This window comes from Lampetra planeri, chromosome 43, assembly GCF_965212315.1.
Source record: "Lampetra planeri chromosome 43, kcLamPlan1.2.h2, whole genome shotgun sequence".
NCBI lineage: Eukaryota > Metazoa > Chordata > Hyperoartia > Petromyzontiformes > Petromyzontidae > Lampetra > Lampetra planeri.
Window position 1 is genome coordinate 6,530,832 of NC_136149.1, and position 23,277 is coordinate 6,554,108.

The 23,277-nt window shown below is 52.6% G+C and overlaps 1 protein-coding gene across 1 annotated transcript in view; it reads right to left on the minus strand.

Annotated features, from left to right (window-relative positions):
- LOC144732645 (DNA-directed RNA polymerase II subunit RPB2-like) overlaps positions 1–23,277 on the minus strand; it is a 49,579-nt gene that overhangs the window by 24,138 nt on the left and 2,164 nt on the right. The window contains exons 2-9 of the mRNA XM_078614157.1: positions 19,838–19,910; positions 18,800–18,950; positions 17,028–17,140; positions 14,869–15,103; positions 6,423–6,581; positions 5,731–5,895; positions 3,404–3,600; positions 2,170–2,289 (exon numbers count right to left, since the gene is read on the minus strand). Of these exons, the coding sequence (XP_078470283.1) occupies positions 2,170–2,289; positions 3,404–3,600; positions 5,731–5,895; positions 6,423–6,581; positions 14,869–15,103; positions 17,028–17,140; positions 18,800–18,950; positions 19,838–19,910 (1,213 nt within the window). The remainder of the gene's footprint in view (positions 1–2,169; positions 2,290–3,403; positions 3,601–5,730; positions 5,896–6,422; positions 6,582–14,868; positions 15,104–17,027; positions 17,141–18,799; positions 18,951–19,837; positions 19,911–23,277) is intronic.

The window sequence follows — 23,277 nt, forward strand, 5'->3', positions numbered from 1 at the left end:
AACCCGCGACCACCACCCATCCTTACAGCGCCTTACGGCTTTCCGAACCTCCGAGCGAAGGCTGCGGTAAACCTCCTCATTCTCTGACGTGGGATGCTGTAGGCGATGAGAGTGGGCCTGTCGCTTTTTCTCAATTAACCTGAACACCTCCTCCGTCAGCCAGGGTTTCTGGGGAGGTCTGGACCGCGTACCCAAAGCAGCCATTGCAGCTGCATGAGTCACAGTCTTAAACCTCGCCCATTTACCCTCGACATCAGGTGGAGTGGGGGACGATGCCAACCCCAGCTGCAAGCAATGATGAAATTCTCGCTTGCAACTTTCATCAGCTAGCTGAGACCAGGCCACTTTTGGTTGGAATGGGGTCCTGGGTGTACACCCACCACCGGAGTGGAAGAATGGCAGGCGCATCTTACAGATGACTAGTCGATGGTCAGAGGTCAGATCAGCTCCACGGTAGGTCCTGGTGTCAAGGACATGGGCTCGCATCCGCTGGTCCGTTACTATGTAGTCCAGCAGATGTTCTTGCTTGGACCCGGCATGTATCCATGATGTTGTGTGGATGCGCCGATGCCGGACGAGCGTGTTGGTAATTACAAGCCCATGGGCTGCACAAAAATCTAGCAGCCTCCTACCGTTATTATTGAGCTGATCTGGCCCATGCCTTCCAATCACTCCAGACCAGGTGCCAGCATCATGACCAACTCGGGCATTGAAGTCACCCAACAAGATGACTCTGTCCCGAGTGGCCACTTTAGCCAGCACCTGTGACAGGAGGTCATAGAAAGCGTCTGACTCATCGGCTTTGCCTGCATCCCTCCACGGATGTTCGTCTTCGGTGGGGGCATAAGTAACCACGACCACCACTCCTCGCCTCTGGTTGATGGGAAGGCGAGCCCAAAGTATCCTGGGGCTTACAGCTTCCCACACCTCACCGCCACGCTCCCACGCCCCCTTCATTCTTTTGTTCAGAAGAAGAGCCACACCCTGTTGTTTGGCAGTCTCCTGCCCCGAGTAGAGGACTGTCCACCCCTCATGGTGGCAGGAGCCAGAACCGGTCCACCGGACCTCCTGAATGCCACAGAGATCCAGGCGGTACCGGTCCAGCTCCCGACAGAGGAGTGGCAGCCTCTCCTCCGCAGTGAGCGTTCGAACATTCCACGTGGCCATCCGCAATGGTTTTTCGTTGTTTCTGGAGGAGCCCCGAGGGTGAAAATTCAATCTCCTGGCTCCGCCAAATGGGGTTTGGCCAGGAGACGTCATAAAAGCCTGACCCCCCGGGGCCTCCGGCACAAGCTTATTAATTACAGGTTTATGTTTAATTCGTAGTTTAGTGGTGGTTAATTGAAGGTGGAGGGGTTACCAGCCCCTCGCACCCGTCCAGAGCCCCCGTTTAGCCACTGTGGTGGTCACAGACGCCATGAGAGGAGAGGCCAATGGGCATTGGACCTCCCCCCACAGCACTGCCCACGACAGTGTTGCCCGTCCGGCACCGCGAGGAGGTAGGAGGTTGTTTTGCCGGACACGTACATAACAAGCACACACCGTCCACCCGTCCAGAGCCCCCGTTTAGCCACTGTGGTGGTCACAGATGCCATGAGAGGAGAGGCCAATGGGCATTGGACCTCCCCCCACAGCACTGCCCACGACAGTGTTGCCCGTCCGGCACCGCGAGGAGGTAGGAGGTTGTTTTGCCGGACACGTACATAACAAGCACACACATACACACACAGCACAAACGCTGCGCGACGATATGGGGTTCGTAGGTGGAGTCGTCGATCTCCGGTCAGAGTTTCTTGTAAACATTGGGGGCCGTCCATAAATGACGTCACGCGATTTTGAACGATTTTGACCCCCCCCTCGTCACACGGCGTCGCAAAAAGTCAGACCCCCCTCTAATATGACGTCACAAAGCTCTGCCCCTCCCCCCCAAATAAAACATGCTTCAAATCGCTTTAAACTATTGTCATCGTATGGCTTATTTAATGTGGCGCTGCATACTGATGTTGTAGGAGAAAACATTTATTAAAAAGTCTATTTAATTAAGTAGAACGTGCTTATATTTATTTGAAGTTGCACATTTTGATGTGACGTCACATTTCTCAAACCCCCCCGACCCCCCCCCCCTAGGTGCGTGACGTCATTTATGGACGGCCCCTTGCGACGCTCTACCCGAGGAAGAGGAACGCGAGCAGCGGCCCAGCCAGGTCAAGCCGCTTGTTGCCATAGTGATCGCGGTCGTCCAGCTCCCGCCGGCCCAGCGCCGCGAGCAGCAGGCGGTGCACCATGTACCTGCACGGAGACAAAGACAAAGGTCCCCTTCTCCCCGTATAGCCTTCAACAGACCGTCGGGGAAGGTACTATCGGCGCGTAGCACGGGCCAAAAGGCCGGCACGGCACACGATTAGGTGGGTGGTTAACACCGCGCCCAGGCCGACTGGGTCTCCACGGTGCTGGTGTTTTATGCAAACTGCACTGGGTTCTCATTTAAGTCTGAGTCGACCTCAGAATCAGATCAGAATCAGAATATGTATTTAAACTCGAGGAATCCGATGAGCTATGAAGCTCTTTTTCACAGCTGTCCAGTAGAGGGGGCTTAGGACCGGTTAGTATACTCGCCACTGTTATTGGTCATGAGCGGGACTTGAACTCGACTCGCTGGGTTCGTAGCGCAGTGCGCTAACCACAACACCACTACTCCCCACATGTAACTACTACACACGCACACGGACACACGGAGTGCAGACCGAGTAACAAGAGCGGTCACACAGGGATGGCTACCACTGTGTGGTACCAAGATTTTATCTGGCTGTCGCCTGATGAAGCTGGTTGTAATTACGGGTGAAACGTCGTACTCAGATTGTAAATGTTGTGGCTTGGCTCTCCAACACACCGGTGTGCTGTACTAGTGACGAATTGGCATGTTCTGTTTACGTGACAACCCTTACTAGTTGGCTGTGTTGGGTGGTGGTGGGTTTTAACGACACATTTATATATTTACGCGATCTAACCCAAAACACCTCTATTATGGAAAATTACTCCAATGTGAAAAAACTTTCACAAGTTACTTAACTGGGAAAACCAACAACAACATCGCCCCCTCCTGGGAGATGAAAGCCCACTGTGCATGCCATATGCTGAGCCACTTTGTACCGCACAGGGGCAGCTGCCACTGGGAGTGTCTGTTCTCATAGGGGGCGGTGGCGGGGAGACGGGAGGGAGGGAGTCAGGGTGACCACACGGAAATCACGTGATCTACCAGAGGATTGAACCGATTGTGGCTTCTTCTCGTGCCTCTAAGTCGTCCTCCCTGTCCGACAGCGCGATAATGCGGGGTCTGTCTGGTGGCGGTGGCAACATACAAGTTGACATCACTTTTATTATAACGATAACAAGAGTCGCTGACCCGAGGAAGTACGCCTTCTTGGTCTCGCAGAAGTCGCTGACGCCCACATGGGGCAGCATCTCTTTCTGCAGGATGTCGCGCGCGTACTTGATGCGCTTCTCCTTAGTGACACCTGGCTTGGCCCCGCGGGAGCCAATGAAGTTGAGTGCCACGCTCTGTTCCTGGATCACGAACGCCTCGTCCAAGGAGGGCTTCAGCTTTTGCGTGAAGCAAGGGGGAGGGGGTATCATCGGAGGCGGCAATGATGACGACGATCAACAACAATAACAATAATTATATTTACAAAGTGTCTCTCATTGACTAAATGCTAATAAATGATGGAGTAGTAATATCAACACTGATAGCCTTTTGTTGAATTAGCTGAGTGAACGGAAGTGTGACGGTAAGGTTTAAGGCAAGCTTTGAAGAAAGTCTTACGTTCCAGCACTTACATCTCGTCTGTCCCTTCGGTATGGGGATAAAGTGTTGCTTCCCCTCCTCGCACACGCAGGTATACTTTGGGCGCTCCAGTTTATATATTCTGTGAGTCTTTCGGTAAAGTTACGTACATAGGTTCAAAGAAATAAAACTACGACGTTTCAATCGCAACACAAGCGGTCATCATCAGGAAAAGGGCGTTAGCTCTAAAGGCAAACTGCGATCTGCCATTAACATCTTAATCTCTCACATTAACATGGCCACCTCAGCTTGTTCGCCGTGGAGGCCGCTCAACGATCCTACATTAATATGCAAATTTTTACCTGGCAGCCCTTTGATTGGTGGAAAACCCACCACTGTCACGGTCGCTGCCCACCACTCACATTACCATTGGCTGCTGACATTTGGGCTACGCCCATTTCAAACCTTTGTAAACAGTTTGCCTTTAAAAGCTAACCCCCTTTTCCTGATAACGACCACTTGTGTTGTGATCGAAACGTAGTAGTTTTTTGTTATCTTCTTTGAACCTATCTATGTGACTTTACCGAAAGACCCAAAGAATATGAATTCCTGCAGTCACGAAAGCTTTAAGACAAGATCACTCCAGTTTTCTCCCACGTGTATAAACAGCTCATTAATTGGCTGAAAACATCTTAATATATAGAGGACTGAAACATCCCTCTCTTCCTGCGGAAACAGACGCTCTTCCCCCTTCGCGCAGTTCACTTCTGTTTGCTCCTCCCTTCACTCTACTCGCTCTCTCCCCTCCCCTCTCATCATCACCACCCTCTCATCCCCGACGTCTTAGTCCGGTCATTCCTTCTTCCCCCACCCCTCTTCCTGCCTGGCACTCCTCTCCTTCTCCTCCAGCTAGTCATTTTGAGCTGTGCCCTCCTTTATGTTGTTCTAGGGCAGCGGTTCTCAACCTTGTTTGCCTACTTGTTGAATTTAGTTTCAACCGAGTACCCCCTTGCCTGACCCAACATGGTTCTGAGAATTTTTTTTTATGAATGCACGGGTCGCTCATGATCTCCAGAATATGAATAATGAACATCAATATTTTAACCAATTGTCCATTTTGTGAGGTATCCTAACTAGCTCGTAACTGCAAGCGTGATGAAATGTGTTTGTGCTCGTTGGTTACTCTTGGAAACCACTTTATTTAAGATCAATGAGTTTTAGAAAGGTATTTTATACCGTTCTAGGTTACCATATGGCAGTGGTGAGGAACTTCCGGCCCGCGGGCCGTATAAGGCCCGCAAAATCATTTGGTCTGGCCCTGCCAAGGCAACCGCAGGCGGGACTCTAAATTCAATAAATCTAGGAGCAAACCTGGAAAAGCAGTTGCGAGTAGCAACATCATCAATACCAGCTAACATCACACGCCTCACCAAATAGAAGCAGTTCCAGCCATCACATTAGTGGTGTGTTAACTCAATGTTTGACCAAATATAACGAGCTAATTTTTAAGTTGATAATTTTGTATGGCCCGCGAATGATGTTATAAATATCCAAATGGCTCCTGGCAGAAAAAAGTTTCCCCACCTCCGCCATATGGCTACAAAATGTATCGTCGCTATATTATTGTGGCAGCTTCATACATTATTATTTACTAATAACTCTCATGTACGATATAATTTCACACATTTATAAACCACTTGGGACATTGTCACGTACTCCCAGGGGTCCGCGTACCACAGGTGGAGAACCACTGCTGTAGGGCAGCGGTTCCCAACTTGTTCGAGTGTGCGAACCGCTTTTCAACGTGCAAACATTTCGCGGACCACCGCATGCTTCTAATAGTTATTTGAAATTGTGCATTTCCTTGGTGAGGATGTGATTATTTTATTTTGTTGTGCGGTGCCACGGGCACAACGGTTTCATTTGCACCAACTGCACTGGTCGCTCACCATCTCCATCATCTCGGGGTCGTCAAAGTCGTAGATGATGTGCTCGAGGATGTCGCGGTCGGACACGAAACCCAGGCCCCTGAACACCACCATGATGGGTACCTCTTGGCGGATGTAGGGCAGCGTGCCGACGATGCGTTGGCCGATGGTGCTTTTCCGCACGCCCTGCGTGCATCCACACAGCTCCGCATCACGACAGCGGCACTACACGTCACCCCCCCCGTGCGTCTCGTGCGTTCTCCGGTACTACGAGGCCCTCCCCTCCCCCACCATCCTGTCGCGCGTGGGAATTCCGGGCAGAGCTCCCGCATAATGGGGAAAGTTGGAACACAACGCAAGTTTCCATCCAAAGAGCAACAACCGCACTCCCGAGCGCTGCTGTCTTCGTGTCGTCGTGTTTGGTGCTAAACCGCACGTCCCGTCGGGGTGGTGGGGGGGGCGGTCCACCTAGTAAACATGGAACCGTTGGGCCAACGTTGGGCCGACGTTGGCCTTACATTGGTCCAATTGTTGCACGTTAACTAGGATTGTGTCGCAGAGGCAGGGGGAGGGTGATGGTGGTGCCCACCGAGTAAACGTGGAACCTGTTGTCCCAACATTACCCCAACACCGAGCGAACCGTCGCCCCAACGTTAAGCCAACGTTGAGTGAACATTGGGCTGCGCGCGTGCTTCCTCCCAATTGTTGCGCACCTGTCCACCGCGGGCCAGCATGCTGACCCATATCGTGCTGACCGGCCGCGACGAGTTCTCCAGGCAGGAGCGGCACTCGGCTGAGAAGGCAAAGCGAGACTCCTTCTTGGCGAACACGTACACGGAGTTAGTGGCCATCTTCTCCTGGGCGATGAGCACCTGCGAGCAAAAATAGAAGAAATAAAATTAAGTTGGCGCCTGACCCGGACGGGCCCAAGGCACCTGTAGCGTGAGCGCAGAGCGACCGCCGGAACATCTGCACCAGGGTGCCCCAAACTCCGACACCAATACTCGCCATTCGCCACTAAGTGGCAGTGAGGTCACCATGGCGCCTGTGCCAGGCCAGGTGCACGTTGAGGCTGTCACGTGAAGCGCATGGAACGTGTGTAGATACACACGGAACACGTGCGCGCACACACACGGAACACGTGCACACGCACACGGAACACGTGCGCACACAGATGGAAGATGCGCACACACGCACACGGAATACGTGCACACACACACAGAACACGTGCGCACACACACGGAAGACGCGCCCACATGCACACGGAATACGTGCACACACACACGGAACACGTGCACACACGCACACGGAATACGTATGCACACACACGGAAGACGCGCACACATGCACACGGAATACGTGCACACACGCACACAGAGGTATGAATCTTAATTTGAATCGGCTATATTCATGCAAACATTGTTCTTTGCTTTGCGCGTCACATGGGACGTGTTTAACAATCATCAGGCGCGTGCAGCGTGGAACGAGTTTGTATTTGAATGGGGAATAAATTGATAAAGGCGGAAAGATGTTGTGGTGGTGGGTCGCGAGGCCTGGAGTTTGGGAAACCCTGAAGTACGCACACGTCAGTACATCTGTGTGTGTGTAGATGTTTGGCAGTGTAGGGTGAGCGGTAGTTGTGTAATAAACCTTCTTGAGACGGCTTCCGGAATCAGTCCTCTTTATTTTCAACTTCCACAGTTACACTTCACACACACTCCCCGTTGCTGACAGACAACGGAGAGAGGGCAAACTTCCCGCCAAGTCCCCACCGCGCACGTGGCACCCAGAGCCCCGTATGCGCGTGACTCCTGCTCTTCTCGTTCCCAAGTCTGCTCACGACTGCTCTCTCTCTCTTAATCCCTTCGTCACGTGGTACCCCCCAGCCAATCCTCCATAGACAGCGTTGACCGTTCCCGATGGTTCCCTGTCAATCCCGGGACCACGCCTCTGATCCGGCTCCCCATTAGCTGAGGCCCCGATTGGCCAGGCCAATCACCCCTGCTAACATGCCGTGATCACGCCGAGGCCATGCTCCCTGGCTCATCCCTTATTGGCTACAAAGCAGGACCGGCAAGCCAATCCCCACGTGAACCCTCTATGGCTGTTATTACATCATCCCCCCCCCCCCCCCCCCCCCGGTGAAAAAATCAGCCGTCTCGGCTGGGAAAAGGGTGATCAACCAATTCCGTAAAACATATTATTAGGGCACCAAGGTGCATTTAACAATAAAGGGTGAAACGGCGTCCCCACGCCGAACAACACTTAAAAACAGTCACCCATGAAAAAACCCGACATACATTAGGGCGCCCCTGCAGCGCGGTAACGACAGGGAGAACAGCTAGACGATCAAACATTAACGAAACGGGAGAGATTTCGATCGCGTACGCGACGCGGGACCCTCTCCGCTTCCAGCGCCTGGTCGCTTTGCTTTCAGATCGACAGGAGGTGGTAGGCTTGAAGAAGAAGAAGGTTGTTGGTTCTTGGTCATGTCCAGGGCAGGCCCCGTTGGAGGGGGGGCAGCGGGGGCTTCCTCGGCCCTCAGAACCTGATCATCTGTAGGAGGCACAACACAGTCCCCCTTGGGATCAACGGGCGTGGCAATCGGCGTAATCGGCCCGACAGAACCCGGCAGGTCAGCTAGTGGGGATGAAGGACCGACACGCGCATCAACATAGGGTTTAAGTCGCGAGGAATGAACATACCACCGACGTTTTCCGTACTGAACGCGGATACTTTGTGAGTTCCGAACATCTACCAGCGTCACGGGCCCCTGCCACGGCCTGTGCAGTTTAGGGGATGTGCCCGCCGGTACCTGGGGGCAGTGGAGCCACGCCAGGTCTCCCACTGACCAAGGCATGCGAGTACACGATCGACGCGCATACCGTTCGTTCCTTGCCTGGGCACGGGCCGTCGCACACCTGGCAGCCTCTCGCGCCTCCGTAACTCGTTCAAGCGAGTCCCGCACGTGATCAGGCAAGGAGCGGGACGGTTGTTTACTCGGCTTACTCAGTTGCACATCGATGGGTGGAACATTCTCACGGCCATACATCAAAAAAAATGGTGAGTATCCCGTGGACGTGTGTGGAACCATGCGGTATGCCGCTAAGACGCCTGGTATGTGCAAGTCCCAATCGGTTTGCTTTTCACTGACCGTGTGACAAAGCATAGTCGAGAGGGTACGGTTGAATCGTTCCACCATACCATCTGTTTGTGGATGGTATGGGGAAGTGCGAATTTTCTTTGTACCCAGCGCGTCACAAACCTCCTTAAGCAATTTAGAGGAGAAGTTCCGCCCTTGATCTGTGAGCAGCCTCTCAGGTGCCCCCTTGTCCATGACATACCCGTTCAAGAAAGCGTCGGTGATGGACACTGCCGTTTGGTCGGGTAGAGGCCAGGCCATCGGCCATCGAGAAAAATATTCCACCCCGACCAGATGGTATTTATTGCCCCTAGCCGACGGGGGAAACGGGCCCAGAATGTCCAGAGCAACTAATTTGTTGATGCGGGACACCTCAATGGAAAATAACGGCGGTACATAGTGGTTCCGAGGCGGTTTCCTCTTCGCACAATCATGGCATGAGCGGACAAAGTCATTGACGTCTGCCGTCATGCCGGCCCAGAAAAAATCCTTTTGCATCGCGGCCAAAGTCTTTTGGACGCCGAGGTGCATCAACTTATCAGCGTGCAGAGCGCGAAGCAGGTCGTAGCGAAGCGAAGTAGGCACGACCAAGCATGGTCGGTCAGACAACCCGTCGGTGCACATTAACAGTCCCGACTTGCCTCGGAACATCTGCCACTTCCATCCCGCCAATTGAGCTTTTTGTTTCCCTATCAATTTCCGTAGCGGAGACAGCGAGGCATCAGCCTCCTGCTCACGTAACCAGAACGCGTGCGGCAGCCGTAAGGTATCATCGGTGTCCACCGACACCTGCTGGTCGTCCTCATTCGCTTTCGCCCCTGCGTCGTCGTCATTCGCTATCGCCCCCATAACCGGGCAGGGCGAGGTGGGCGGTGCCGCGCAGCGGTGCGTGCCCGTCAGGCAAGTGCACGGAGGAATAGGTGGCAGCCTTGAGAGCGCGTCAGCGTTCGCGTGACGGGCCCCCTTACGATATGTAATATGGAAGGAAAATTCCTGTAATGATTCCAACCACCGAGCCAATTGGCCTGACGGCTGATCCAATTTCAAGGAGTATTGCAAAGCCGCATGATCAGTGCGAACCAGAAATTTTCTTCCATACAGGTACGGCCGGTACAATCGAACAAAATGCACAATTGCCAAAAGTTCCCGCCTTGTCACGCAATATCGCGTTTCCGCAGGGGACAGAACCCTGCTGCCGTACGCCACCACTCGCTCAACCCCGCCCTTACGTTGCGACAAAACGGCCCCAATGCCGATATCACTAGCATCCGTATCAAGGATGAACGGCTGTGAGAAGTCTGGGTAATCTAGCGTAGGTGCCGTGGCGAGGTGGTCCCGAAGTGCTCTAAAATAATTTTCTTCCTCCGCTCCCCATTTAAACCTTTGATTTTTGCCCGTTAGAACGTGTAATGATTTCGCCAACGTCGCAAAGTTCTTAACGAAGCGGCGATAATAGGAAGCGAATCCAATAAACCGCCGAACATCACCCACGGAAGTGGGTGTGGGCCACTCTCGAACACATTTGGTTTTCAGAGGGTCAGTGGACACGCCGTCCGAGCTGACAATATGACCCAAGTAACGGACGGAGTGTTGCAAAAGGTGGCATTTCTTAGGTTTAAACTTGAGGTCAGCCGTCCGCATTCTTTGAAAAACCGTCTCTAGGCGTTGGAGGTGTTCCTCGAACGTGTGGCTGAAGACAATGATATCGTCTAGATATATGAGGCACGTTTCCCACTGTAGTCCAGCCAACACCAATTCCATGAGCCGTTGAAACGTCGCCGGAGCCGCATTCAAGCCCATAGGCAACCGATTGAATTCAAAGAGACCTTGCGGCGTGCGGAATGCCGTTTTGGCTTTTGACTCGTCATCAAGGGGAAGCTGCCAGAAACCCGAGGACAGATCAAGGGTGGAAAAGAATTTAGCACCCGATAAAGCATCCAATGAGTCATCCATCCTCGGTAAGGGGTACGCGTCTGCCACCGAAATTTTGTTCAACCGGCGGAAATCAACGCAAAATCTTGTACCACCATCTTTTTTCTTAACCAGAACGACGGGTGCGTCCCAAGGGCTGTTGGACGGCGAAATAATATCCGCCGCCAGCAATTCATCTACTGCTCCGCGCACGTGTTCCCTTTCCGCTGGGCTCATGCGATGAGGGTGCATACAGATGGGAGGTGCCGCACCGGTGTCAATATGGTGCGACAAAAGCGACGTGCGGCCGAGGTCCAAATCATTTCTGCTGAAAACATCAGCGTACCGTAGCAATAGTGAACGCAGAGCATTCCTTTGTTCATTCGACAAGGAAGAATTTTCCCCGCATAAATCTGCGATCCAGCGTTCTTGCGAACGATCGTGTGGAGGCCCACCAGCGGGCATCCGGGCGCGTGGCGTTTCGTCACAAGAGGCGAAATCGGTAGTGGCGTGAGCCAGCACCGATCCCTCCAGAACAACAACGCGGTCAGGTCCCCCATTCAACACCTGTATGAAAGGTGCCTGACCTGGTCACACGATCGTTTGTGCCGCCGCCAAAGAAAAAGATTTAGATACCGAATTCGATGGGGATGATAGCACGCCCTTCGCATCTCTTCCAATTTGAAGGGGTTTTCGGTAACGCAGCGGAATGAGCATTTGCGCTCCCGACGGAACCTCCACCATAGCGGCGACTACGGCAGTAACTGCGTTACCTGTAGGCGCACTGGCCAGCAGGGAAGGCAGGAACGACATCCTACGACCCCCCGGCATTTCCAAACAATCCTGGTCGACCCGTATTTTCAGCGGCATCCGGCGCAGGAAATCAGTACCAAGCAAGCATGGGACAGCTAGCGAGCGAGAGATCAACACAGGTCCTGCGGCCGTAATATTTCCGATAGCGATGCTCACATCTACCTGACCACAGATACCCATGCTTCCCCCATTTGCGGCAACACACGCATCATTAACCCTGCGTATCCGCGACGTAGGAATGGACAACAAGTGAAAAATAACATCTGAAATGATGGTAGCAGATGCGCCAGTGTCCACCAAGATACGGACGTCAACGCCGTCGATGATACCCCGTATCGTCGACGAGCCCGACGCCGCAGCCACAACCCTGCGAGCCAATTTCTTCCACTGTGTAGCAGAGCCTGTAAATGGTGCAGGAGAAGTAAAATTATCCTTAGGAGTGTAAGAATGAGTGCGAGTGGATGAATGATGTGACACGACCTGCCGGTTGTCCGATTTGTGCCGACTCGCCCGAGGTTGTTGCAGTTCCGCAGCAGGTGGAGGAGATGGAGGTCCCCTTGGCGGAAGAGGCGACAGCAGAGGTCGGCAGCGGCAGTCACGGGCGAAATGGCCTCGTCTGCCGCACTTGAAACACGCGGCCGTCGTCGGGCGGCGGTCGGATGACCCGGCCCCCGCACGTGGATGGCCTGCGTAGTCGCCACGCTGGTCGCGCAGCCGCCGTCCCGGAATCCTATGCGGAACAGCAGCAGCCAGCATGTCGTCGTCGCCAGAGTCGTCGGAGCAGTGGACAACCAGTCGTGGAGACCACCCCAAGGGCGGCCCGTCGATTTCGGGTTTCCCCGTCCACGCCGCCATCTGGTCCCAACGCTTGATATTAAACTTAGCGTCCAGGCAGCGCGCCACCCATCGCGATGTAAGCGGTTCGTGGCCGCAAACTGGTAGAGAAATGTTGAGCTCCTGAGACAACTCCAGCATACGGGAAAGGATGAGAGGATCCAAATGATCGGCCGTCGCGTCGGGATAGGCAGCCATGGCCAGCGCCATCAACGCCCCCCGATAAGCCAAAGGCGACTCCTCCGATCCTCGGCGACGCGACATAAATTTTCTGGTGGCTGACGTCGGTGGGTCGTAAAATTCCGCCATCTCTGCGAACGCATCTCGCAGTGTCTTCTTCTTGGACGCCGGGATGGAGCGGAAGACCCCCAGAGAAACATCATCAAGCAGTGTAGGTAGCGCTCCCAGCGCCTCATCCTCTGTCCAGTTAACGGATCTAAAAGCTGACTCGAAGCGCCACGTAAAAGCACTCCAATCGCCCCCGGCGAGAAATTCTTTAATCTGTGGAAGGCGATGTCCGCGGTGGCAAGCGCGCACCATGGGCGTCTCCGACTGCTGTTCCCGCGTTCCACCCGTCGCAGGCAAAATCGCGTCCGGCGGCCGCGTGGCGGCAGGCGCGCCCAAAATGGCGGCCGACGGCTCCAGCGCAGCCGCCCCGCCCAAAACGACGGCTTCTTCCCACGTGGCAGGAGCAATGGCGGACTCAGATTCTTTTGTAGGACCCCTTCCCGCGGCGTCCAGCTGATCCGCAATCTGGCGACCCACTGCTGGTGAGGACGCCACCGCGGTCACCAGACTTAGCAGAATGGCGCGTAACGACTCGATCTGCTCCGCCATCAGCCGCCATCCGTCTTTCGTTCCTGCGGTGGTCGCATCTTCTCCCAGTCGACGCTGAGAGGCGTCGAGGAGAGCAGTATCAGCAGGCGGCATAGGGGCTGTAGCCCCCAACAGCTCATCTTCATCCGTCTCGACCTCTTCCTCCGATGGAGGCATGGGCAGGTTCTTTTTTCTGAGGTGCTTGGACATCTTGACGATCGTCCAAACGGTCGCAGAAGAACTTCTGACACCAATGTAATAAACCTTCTTGAGACGGCTTCCGGAATCAGTCCTCTTTATTTTCAACTTCCACAGTTACACTTCACACACACTCCCCGTTGCTGACAGACAACGGAGAGAGGGCAGACTTCCCGCCAAGTCCCCACCGCGCACGTGGCACCCAGAGCCCCCGTACGCGCGTGACTCCTGCTCTTCTCGTTTCCAAGTCTGCTCACGACTGCTCTCTCTCTCTCTCTTAATCCCTTCGTCACGTGGTACCCCCCAGCCAATCCTCCATAGACAGCGTTGACCGTTCCCGATGGTTCCCTGTCAATCCCGGGACCACGCCTCTGATCCGGCTCCCCATTAGCTGAGGCCCCGATTGTCCAGGCCAATCACCCCTGCTAACATGCCGGGATCACGCCGAGGCCATGCTCCCTGGCTCATCCCTTATTGGCTACAAAGCAGGACCGGCAAGCCAATCCCCACGTGAACCCTCTATGGCTGTTATTACAGTTGTAAGCGGTTATCGCACCGCGCTACGAACACGATGATCCAACTTCAATTCTCGCTCACGACCATTAACAGTGGCCAACATATTTTAACCAGTTTTGGGCCTGCCCTAGGTCGACTCGGCCTGCAGTGAGTACTAGTGCAATGGGTAAACATCAGCACTGGGGAGACAAAGGCGGCCGGACATGGGGCTGGCAACCCACCCCCTGGCTTGCCGTGCCGACTACACTAGGTGCTCGCTAACAGCACTTTCCTCAACAGAATAAAAAAAAACACTAATGTAGACTGTAGCCTGGTTCTTAATCGTAGTGAGTGTACTGGCAGTCTATAATGTAGACTGTAGCCTGGTTATTAAGCTGGTGAGTGTACTGGCAGTCTATAATGTAGACTGTAGCCTGGTTATTAAGTTTGGTGAGTGGACTGGTAGTCTATAATGTAGACTGTAGCAATGGTTAAGCTGGGTGAGTGTACTGGCAGTCTATAATGTAGACTGTAGCAATGGTTATTAAACTGGGCGAGTGTACTGGCAGTCTATAATGTAGACTGTAGCAATGGTTATTAAGCTGAGTGAGTGTACTGGCAGTCTATGATGTAGACTGTAGCCTGATTATTAAGTTTGGTGAGTGTACTGGCAGTCTATAATGTAGACTGTAGCCTGGTTCTTAATCGGAGTGAGTGTACTGGCAGTCTATAATGTAGACTGTAGCAATGGTTACTAAGCTGGGTGAGTGTACTGGCAGTCTATAATGTAGACTGTAGCCTGTTTTTTAAACGGCTACACGGGGGATCTCTGCCTTTGGTTTAGCAGTGGGTGACAACGCGACTTGTCTCGCGACGTCCCGCCCGGCGATCCACCCAAACCCTCCCGGGCGGACCCCACCGCGCAACCGCCCGGGCTGCTGGCGCTGCACCTTCTCGGAGCCGTTGATGACGAAGTAACCGCCGGGGTCAAGCGGACACTCATTGAGCTCGCAGAGGTCACGGTCGGTGAGGCCGCTGAGCAGGCAGTAGGTGGAGCGCAGCATGATGGGGATCTTGCCGATGAAGGTCTTCTCGTGCGTCTGCACGCGCTGCTGCTGCTGCTCCTCGCCGACGCCGGCGGTCGTTACGGTCTTGGTGATGTCCACGTAGAGCGGGGCCGAGTACCTGAAGGGGGTGGGGGGGAGGGCACGGCGGCATGGGGTCGTGATTCGGAGGCAAACGGCGGTGTTTGGAAATTCTTGGTTTTCACACAAAACTAGCAGCACGGGGCGTCCCTTGAACGTGACCGTCCGTCCTGCCCTCCAGGCTGGCAGCCAGTGAGCAAAACTTTTTTTTTTATATATAGTTTGACAGTATGATGGCGCATCACGGTCCAGGTGGATTGTGGGTGGGGAGTCGTGACGGCAGAGCGGCGTACGAATCGACTCAACGCTGTGGGATGCACCAGCCAGCCAGCAAAGATTGTTTTAATAATTAATACAGTATGATCAATATCCATAACGGGTGGCATCCATGCTTCGCTGGTTTATTTCAGGACACCAACTGATGTCGTTGCATTTCGTATCGTCGGACCTTTGGGATGTGCTTTATTGATCCTGGGGTAGCCCTCTGCTGAGATTTGTTATTCATGATGCCATTTATTTAAATAACGAAGGCTCGTGTTGATGTTTTATTGCTTGCAAGTGCTTTATTGATCAGGGGTAAGACCATCGAGATGCACACCCTTTATTTAACCATTTCCAGAGTCACCGAGATTCGATGGAGTAACCAGCATCTTTGTAGTCCTCATTAGAAGGGGAGTCAAGGATTCAATGCATGAAAAGAGAGAAAACAAAGGGGGGAGAGAGAGAGAGAAGATAATGAATGGGGATTGAAAAGAAAGGGGTGGAAAAGGAACGCAGAATCGGGAGCACAGGGTCAGGAGAGGCTGCATCAGGGTCTCGATGCTGCTGCTGCACTGAGGAGGAGCGGTCATACTACTCACGTGATTAATGGGAGGCTTGAGCTGGTTTACATATGCTGTACACATTTTTTTTCAAGGCCTTGTACTGTGGAAGGCGCCATGTGATTTATTTTCATTTTTAAGCGTTATTTAAATTGAATCCTTATTAGGAGCAGATAAGGCATCTTAATGAACACAAATTACAAATCCAAAAGTAAAAATTTCTCCGCACCTCCGATGAGTCCGGTGGGTTACATCCCTGAATAATTTTTAGTCTGTTGCAAGACATGTTGTATAAGATATTATAACCCCTGTTGTAGACGAATTGGCGGTGACACGACCAATCAGTAGCATATTTGATGCTTGTGGCAGAGGTTCGCGGTTCCGACGCGGCAAGCCGCCCTGGTTATTCCTGCGGTGTGTATGACCCATAGAAATACTGCAAGGCCGGCTGCTTCACAGCGGGTGTTAAAAACCCCTGACACGATTCGACACGAGTCGCCCACTGTGTGCCGACGTCAGCGTCCACATTTATTCCAATTCGAAAAATTACACCGCAAAAGAAATATTCAAGAGGGATTTCACATCGCAGCAATCATCGCCCCCCTGCTAGCAGCCTGAAGCCCGCTCGCTGGCCAGGTACTGACTCATCTTGTGCAACACAGGGACAGCTGCCATTGGGGGTGCCCTTTCAAATACGTGCATTTGAGATCCGACTCAAGTCGCTCGGTGCGTCTAAAAGAGCCGTGGGATGCCCCGGCGTAGAGGAGGGCGGCTCCGTCAATGGTCAACTCAACTCGTCCCCCAATAATCACGCCGTGTGGCCTTCAAAGCATAGAATAGGCGAAGTTACACACATGAAATGTATAATAGGCGACGTTTCCCTCCATATGCTATGAAGAGCGGACATTGCCCGAAACGTCATCTGTCATATATATTTTCCTTTCCAGGCCACACACGCAGTTATCGATGAGTATGTCGAGTTGATTTGTGCTAATCGTGCATGTGCATCACTGCCAACGCAGCAGCAGCGGCAGCATCACCAAACAAGCTGTTCTATCAAACACAAACCACCATCCTAGTGATTATTAGTATTGTCGTCATTGTTGTTACTATTGTTCTTGTTGTCATTGTTGTTGCGCTCACGTGAGGTTGCGGAGTCTGGCCTCGTTGGGCATCATGGGGGCGGGGGCCCCGTCGCGTTCCCAGTGCGTGGGCTTGGAGAGGTAGATCTGCTCGAAGCGGACGCTGTACCGCGGCTGTGACACGCGCACGACAACGACACGCTCGCAACGACGACACGCTCACAACGACGAGACGCTCACAACGATGACACACAACGACACGCTCACAACAACGACACGCATTAACGACGACACGCTCACAACAACGACACGCTCATAACGACGACACGCTCACAATGCGGAGGAGGAACGTCGCCACTCTCCCTCGACATCTCACCAAAACCACGCGGACGGGCGGACGCAATACGGACGCTGTTGGCGGAGCGGTGATGCGACGGTGACCCATAGGAATACGAATTATAACGCGCACAATGTCACGGAGAGACCTGACCGTGACGTTGAGGTGCGGAGCCAAGCTCAGTGTCGCTAAAAAGCCAGGCGAGAGACGTGGGGCTGTTAAGAGAAAGGGGGCCCTTAATAGAGAGGGGGGGGCTTTAAGAGAGAGGGGGCATTTAAGAGGGAGTGGGGGCCTCGAACAGAGGCGAGGAGGCCGCTTTCCTATCTTACAGTTACATGCTAATTTCTCACATTAACATCACGAGCCCCGGCCACTTATGTATGATCCTTGTGCTACACCTATTTCAAACCTTTTAAAACAGTCTGCCTCAGCAGCAGACCACGCTTTCCCACCTGATGACGGACGCTTGTGTTGCGCCCGAAACGTCGTGATTTATTTTATACCTACGTGACTTTACCGAAAGAACCAAAGAATATGGATCCCTGCAGTCACGAAAGCTTCAAATCAAGAGAGAGTGGGGGCTTGAAGAGAGAGGCGGGGTCTCTAGGTCGCTCTTCGAAGTCGGTGTAGACTGATCGCTGCTGCTGTAAATGTGCAGCATTGGGGACGATGATGGCTGCGTTCCAGACGGCGAGGGCTGCCACGGAGAAACGACGCCCGGCAATGGCCATGGCCCAGGTTCTTGGTTTCGAGAGGAGGAGGTTGCGAGTAAATGTCAACTGGTCCTGGACCCCTCCTTCACCAAATGTGTACTCACCGGTGTGGTGAAGTATGGGCGAACAATGTCCACAAGTAACATGGGTGTGGAGAAACTTTTATCAAGCAGTGGACTGACAAAGGAATGTCCACTGTTTATTAATTATTAAATGATTTGTATTTATTTATCAGATCTTATGTTGCAGGGACCACGATGTTTAGAAGAATCTTAGGACACTGCGCAGTTGTATTTTTACGTTGTATTAACCAGGGCGGCCACGGGAATCGAACTATTGAACCTCTGCAACTCACCGCTCCAAAGCCCGAGGCAAATTTGACGTCGACGAACCCGCTCCGATTTTGAGACGGCGAGCAACGCATTGACATTATCTCAATATAATAAACGCGTTCAAATATTCGTGACGCATGGTGGAACACGATGGTTAAGAGAACGCATCCTGAAACCTGGGGGACATCTGAGCTCAACTTGCCTTGTGAATCCAAAGGACGACGCAGCCTGAAAACGGGGGGACTTCCAAAGACAAGGCATTCCGATTAGCACGGCTGCACCTCCGCTTAGGACGGTTGACTATGTACGGTGTGAAAGAAGTTCAACAGGTAGACATACGTTCTGAAAACTCGGGGACATCCGAGCTCACTCGGGTTGGTCAATCCCGTGATTGCAAATCTGTCGGTGCTGGGTAACGCGAGTGCTTGCGTTGTTGTGCGCGCGTTCTCACCGGAGTCTCGATCTGGCCCGACGCGTGCTGAGCCTCGGCCTGCAGCTCGATGGCGGGCGAGTCCTCCACGATGCGCTGCACGGACATCTGGATGAACTCGTCGAACGAGTCCAGCTGCTGCCTCACCAGCCCCTTCTCATCAAAGTACGAGCTACGACGCGCAGGAAGCACAACATGGGCACGCGCACGCGCGCGCGGACATCAGGAGGCGTGGGCGCAGTGATGGTGAGCGGCGTGCTGGAATCGTAATGCGGAGGTCGCCAGCAGGCACGCGGTGAGGAGCCCGAGACAAATTCTCCCCAAGCTCTGCGGTCCTCTATATATATGAAAGTGTTGTCGGTCACTTCATGAATGTTTACATGTGGGAGGAAACCGGAGCACCCGGAGACAACTCGTGTATGTGTGGGGGCAACGCTCTATCCCGTGCAGATGGAACAGGTGCTGAAACGTCTTCTCCTGGCCGAGCCAGGGTATGGCTCCTCTTCTACGCCCACCCACTGCAAGGGGAGTTTCACAACATTTATGCGGTGATCCACCAACCCTCTATGAATGCTGGATTACGGACAGCCACGTGCAGCGTAGCCACCCTAACCGCCCGGCTAGATTATAATTTTAAGTCAAACATCATAAAAAAAATACATTGTGATGCGCCGCGATGGCGAGATGTTAACTGCCTCGCCTGATATGCAGGAGGTCGTGGGTTCTATCCCGACCCTGACGCCTGTATATGTGGAGTCTGCATGCTCTCCTCGTGGTCGCGTGGATTTGTCTCCGGGTCCTCCGGTGTTTCTCTCCACATTGAGAATCAACATCACGCGTTTGGAGTATTTGGCTGCTATAAATTTCCACGTGATGACAAGCAGCTTCATTGCGCTATCATTTGTGGCCAGGTCGCGTCTAGGAAACGAGCTGCATAGCTCAGTGGATCTTACCTAGTAAAATAAAAAAAAGTTTAGTTGAGTTTAATAAGGCTGTGCTGTCTGGCAATTCCCACCATGAGATGTCCATTGTGTGGATGCTGTCGTGGTGCGCGGTTACCTAATGACAATCCAGCACGCCTCCTGCCATAAATCCGGCGTGATTTCTTCATCCTCCTCATCACACCGCACCTCTGAAATCCGAACCCAGACAGCCGGGCAGGACGCCCTGGTGAACACCGCAGGTGTATTACCGCATCTACCGGGGCAGACGCGCCCCCTATAATGTGCCACTTCTCAGTCGACTTTGAAGAGATCCCGTGTGTGCCGGTGTCATGGTCCAACGTTTTCAAATTACGTTGGGTCAACGTTGAACCAACATTAGGTCAACATTGGTCAAACGTTTACAACCACTTGCCAACGTTAGTTCAGCGTCGCATGTTTACTGGGTACACATAGCAACATCGCCCCTACTGTGAAACAACTGCATGCAGAGTGTGTCTGTAACAACAGAGCCTTTCTTTTTGATGACTGCCTTGCGCTACGAGAACGACAGCGCCAAAAATCCAAGTGCGCTAATTTAACGAACAAAAAAAAAGACTCGTGCACGAGGAATTGGCCATTTATCACCGATGCAGGATCCTGCTGAAAGAGTCTCGAAACTGGATAGAAGCTTTCCTGGATCGTCGATGCAGTCGCAACCATCAGCCAGCCACAAGCTCCAGTGCCTCTCAAGAACTATCTCAACGTCTCTCATCCCTCCAGGTGCTTCTCGGCGCACATGTCGTGCCACCCGTGGGGTCAATGCGTCCTCGAGTACAAGGGGAGGCAACCGGTGACTCGAGAGCCGCGTGCAGCTCTTTGGCTTCACCCTTGCGGCACGCAACCGGGCAGCCGTTTTTTTTGACGTTAATATCATTCATTAAACATGAATGCCTTGGTGACAACAGAATGTACAGTCAAACTGTATTAAATAATAACTAAGGGGGTGGAGGAAACTAAATGGACGCAGTTTATTCCATCACCTATGGGGCCGTCCATAACTGACGTCACGCACCTAGGGGGGGGGGGGGTCAGACATTTGTGACTATGTGTGACGAGGGGGGGGGGGGGTTTGAGAAATGTGACGTCACATCAAAATGCGCAACTTTAAATAAATATAGACAACACGTTCAACTTAATTAAATATACTTTTTGAAATAAATGTTTTCTCCTACAACATCAGAGTGCAGCGCCACATTAAATAAGCACTACAATGACAATAGTTTAAAGCGTTTTGAATCATTTTTTTATTTTGAGGGAGGGGGCAGAGCTTTGTGACGTCATATTTGAGGGGGGGGTTCTGACTTTGTGTGACGCCGTGTGACGAAGGGGGGACGGTCAAAAATCGTCAAAAATCGCGTGACGTCATTTATGGACCGCCCCTTTATTGTTTATTTAAGTCAACCTGTTGGTTATCTGCTGTGTTTGTGTACAAGTAGCTCTGCGTGTGGTGCAGCTCTCGAACTATTTTGGTCAGGACAAAAACAAACATACAATGGCTCTTCTTCGGGGACATCCATTTAATGAGTATGCAAAAATATGTCAAAACTTGACCCCTCCCCCCCTCCCTGTACGCACGCGGACTTTTTACCCCTCCCCCCCACTTGCGTACGTATGCCTGACACCCCCCCCCCGAATCCTATAGAACGGGCGATATTTAATCCACGCAGACACGATCAAGGATTAATAATATTAACGTGTTTAAGCAAACATATAGTCCACCGCCGACTGCATTAAATAATTAAGTTACGTAACTTTAAAAAGTTTGCCTGGTGTCCGCTAGGTTCAAACGCCGACTGAACCCAGTCGAACAGGTTACGTATTATCGGAATGTCGTCAATACGCGCAGTGTCAGGCTGAGGCCTGCCATTGTTATCGAGGCTTCACCCCCCCCCTCGTTTCCTATGCGTACATTGTCAGTAGACCCCCCATACGCAAGCGTACACATTTGGGTTAACACCCCCTCCCCCCTCCATGCGTAGGTTCTAAATGGATGGCCCCTTCTTCTTTGAAAGGTTGCCGACCCCTGCTTTAAAGCAGTGTTCTTCACTAATTTTCAGAGGGGGCCACTTTCGTCGATAAGACATCATCAGTGTGAGGGCCGCCATATATTTGAAGCCATTTGGGTTTTACAGCAGCACCATGATGGGGGGTGTTGTCACGTGTTGTGGATTGTTGGGGCCGCACGTCAAGGGCCGCACTAAAGGCCACCAGGCCCGCGGATCTTACAATGAAAAACCAGGCCAGCGGATCTTACAATGAAGAACACAGCTCTAGTAGATGTGTCCATCACGCAGGTGAAACTGCCAGTGTTTCATATGCAGTGGGACTCATTCATGGGATTAGTGGACAGTCTGTGACAGATAAGATCACGTATAGCTCACAGTGAGTCTGTTTTGATCATATTTATTGTCTTTAGTACAACTGTAATAAAAGACTCCGTCAGGCACTGCTGGTCTCCGCTTGCCTTTTATTCAGGTTCTTCTCCGCACCCCACTGGTCTCCTCTTCGGACCAGCGTCGTCTCGCGCGCGCCCCGCGCACGCTCCCTCTCGCGTGCCACGCACGCTCCTCCGTTAGCTCCTCTACTCCCTCACTCCGCACACCGCTGGCCGACGGCGTGCTGAGGTCCTTCGGCCACGTGGCCAATGGCGCGGATCTCTCTCTCACCACCCAACGTGGCTCAAACTCTTAACTTCCCCAACTGCCCCGATCTCTTCCGGGCTCCCACTTATATACATTCCCCCCACGTGACCCTGACTCCTCCCCTTCCGGATCGTCAGATCCGGCCTTCCCATACTACCCTGCTGGCTCCGCCCCCATTCACTTCGCCTCCCATTGGAGCCCCGCAGACCAGGCTCCGCCCCCCAATACCCTGGGCCGTGTGATTGGACCAGAGCCCAGCAACAACCCCATTTATGCTCGCATTACACAACTTTAAGTATCAAACAAGAGACGAAAAAAGTATGTAAACGCTACACAGTCGCTGTGTACACGCAATGGCCCCTATTGTTCCGCATCGCAAGGCCAGCATAATCGGAATATTAATTTATATTGGAGAAATTCGATTAGCTATGAAGCTATTTTTAACAGATGTCCAATGGACAAACCGAGTGAGGTGACGAGAGTGGGAGACTGCACTGGTTTACACCACGTTGTCTGATGAAAATTACATTTTTGATGACCCTTTAAACATGTATAGCAACTATACGTATCCATTGAGTAGGAGTCAAATGTTCCATTAATATTTGTTTTCCAGAATATGATGTGGTCAATAACAGGAATACCTGTACATCCAGATCGCTTATGTGGTCGTTTGGCGGCTGCGTTTCACACAATTTGATTCTCTTTTCCAGTTTTCCAGTTATGTAGCGTACAAGCGATATGCGACAACCCGTCTTGAACTTCTCAAATCAATATCGTCTTGTGACGCTGCACACTACTTGCTCCCTCTTGTAGAGACAGGACGACTCAGAATCGCCAGGAGGAACCACAGACGAGCTGGAATGCAGCAGCCACC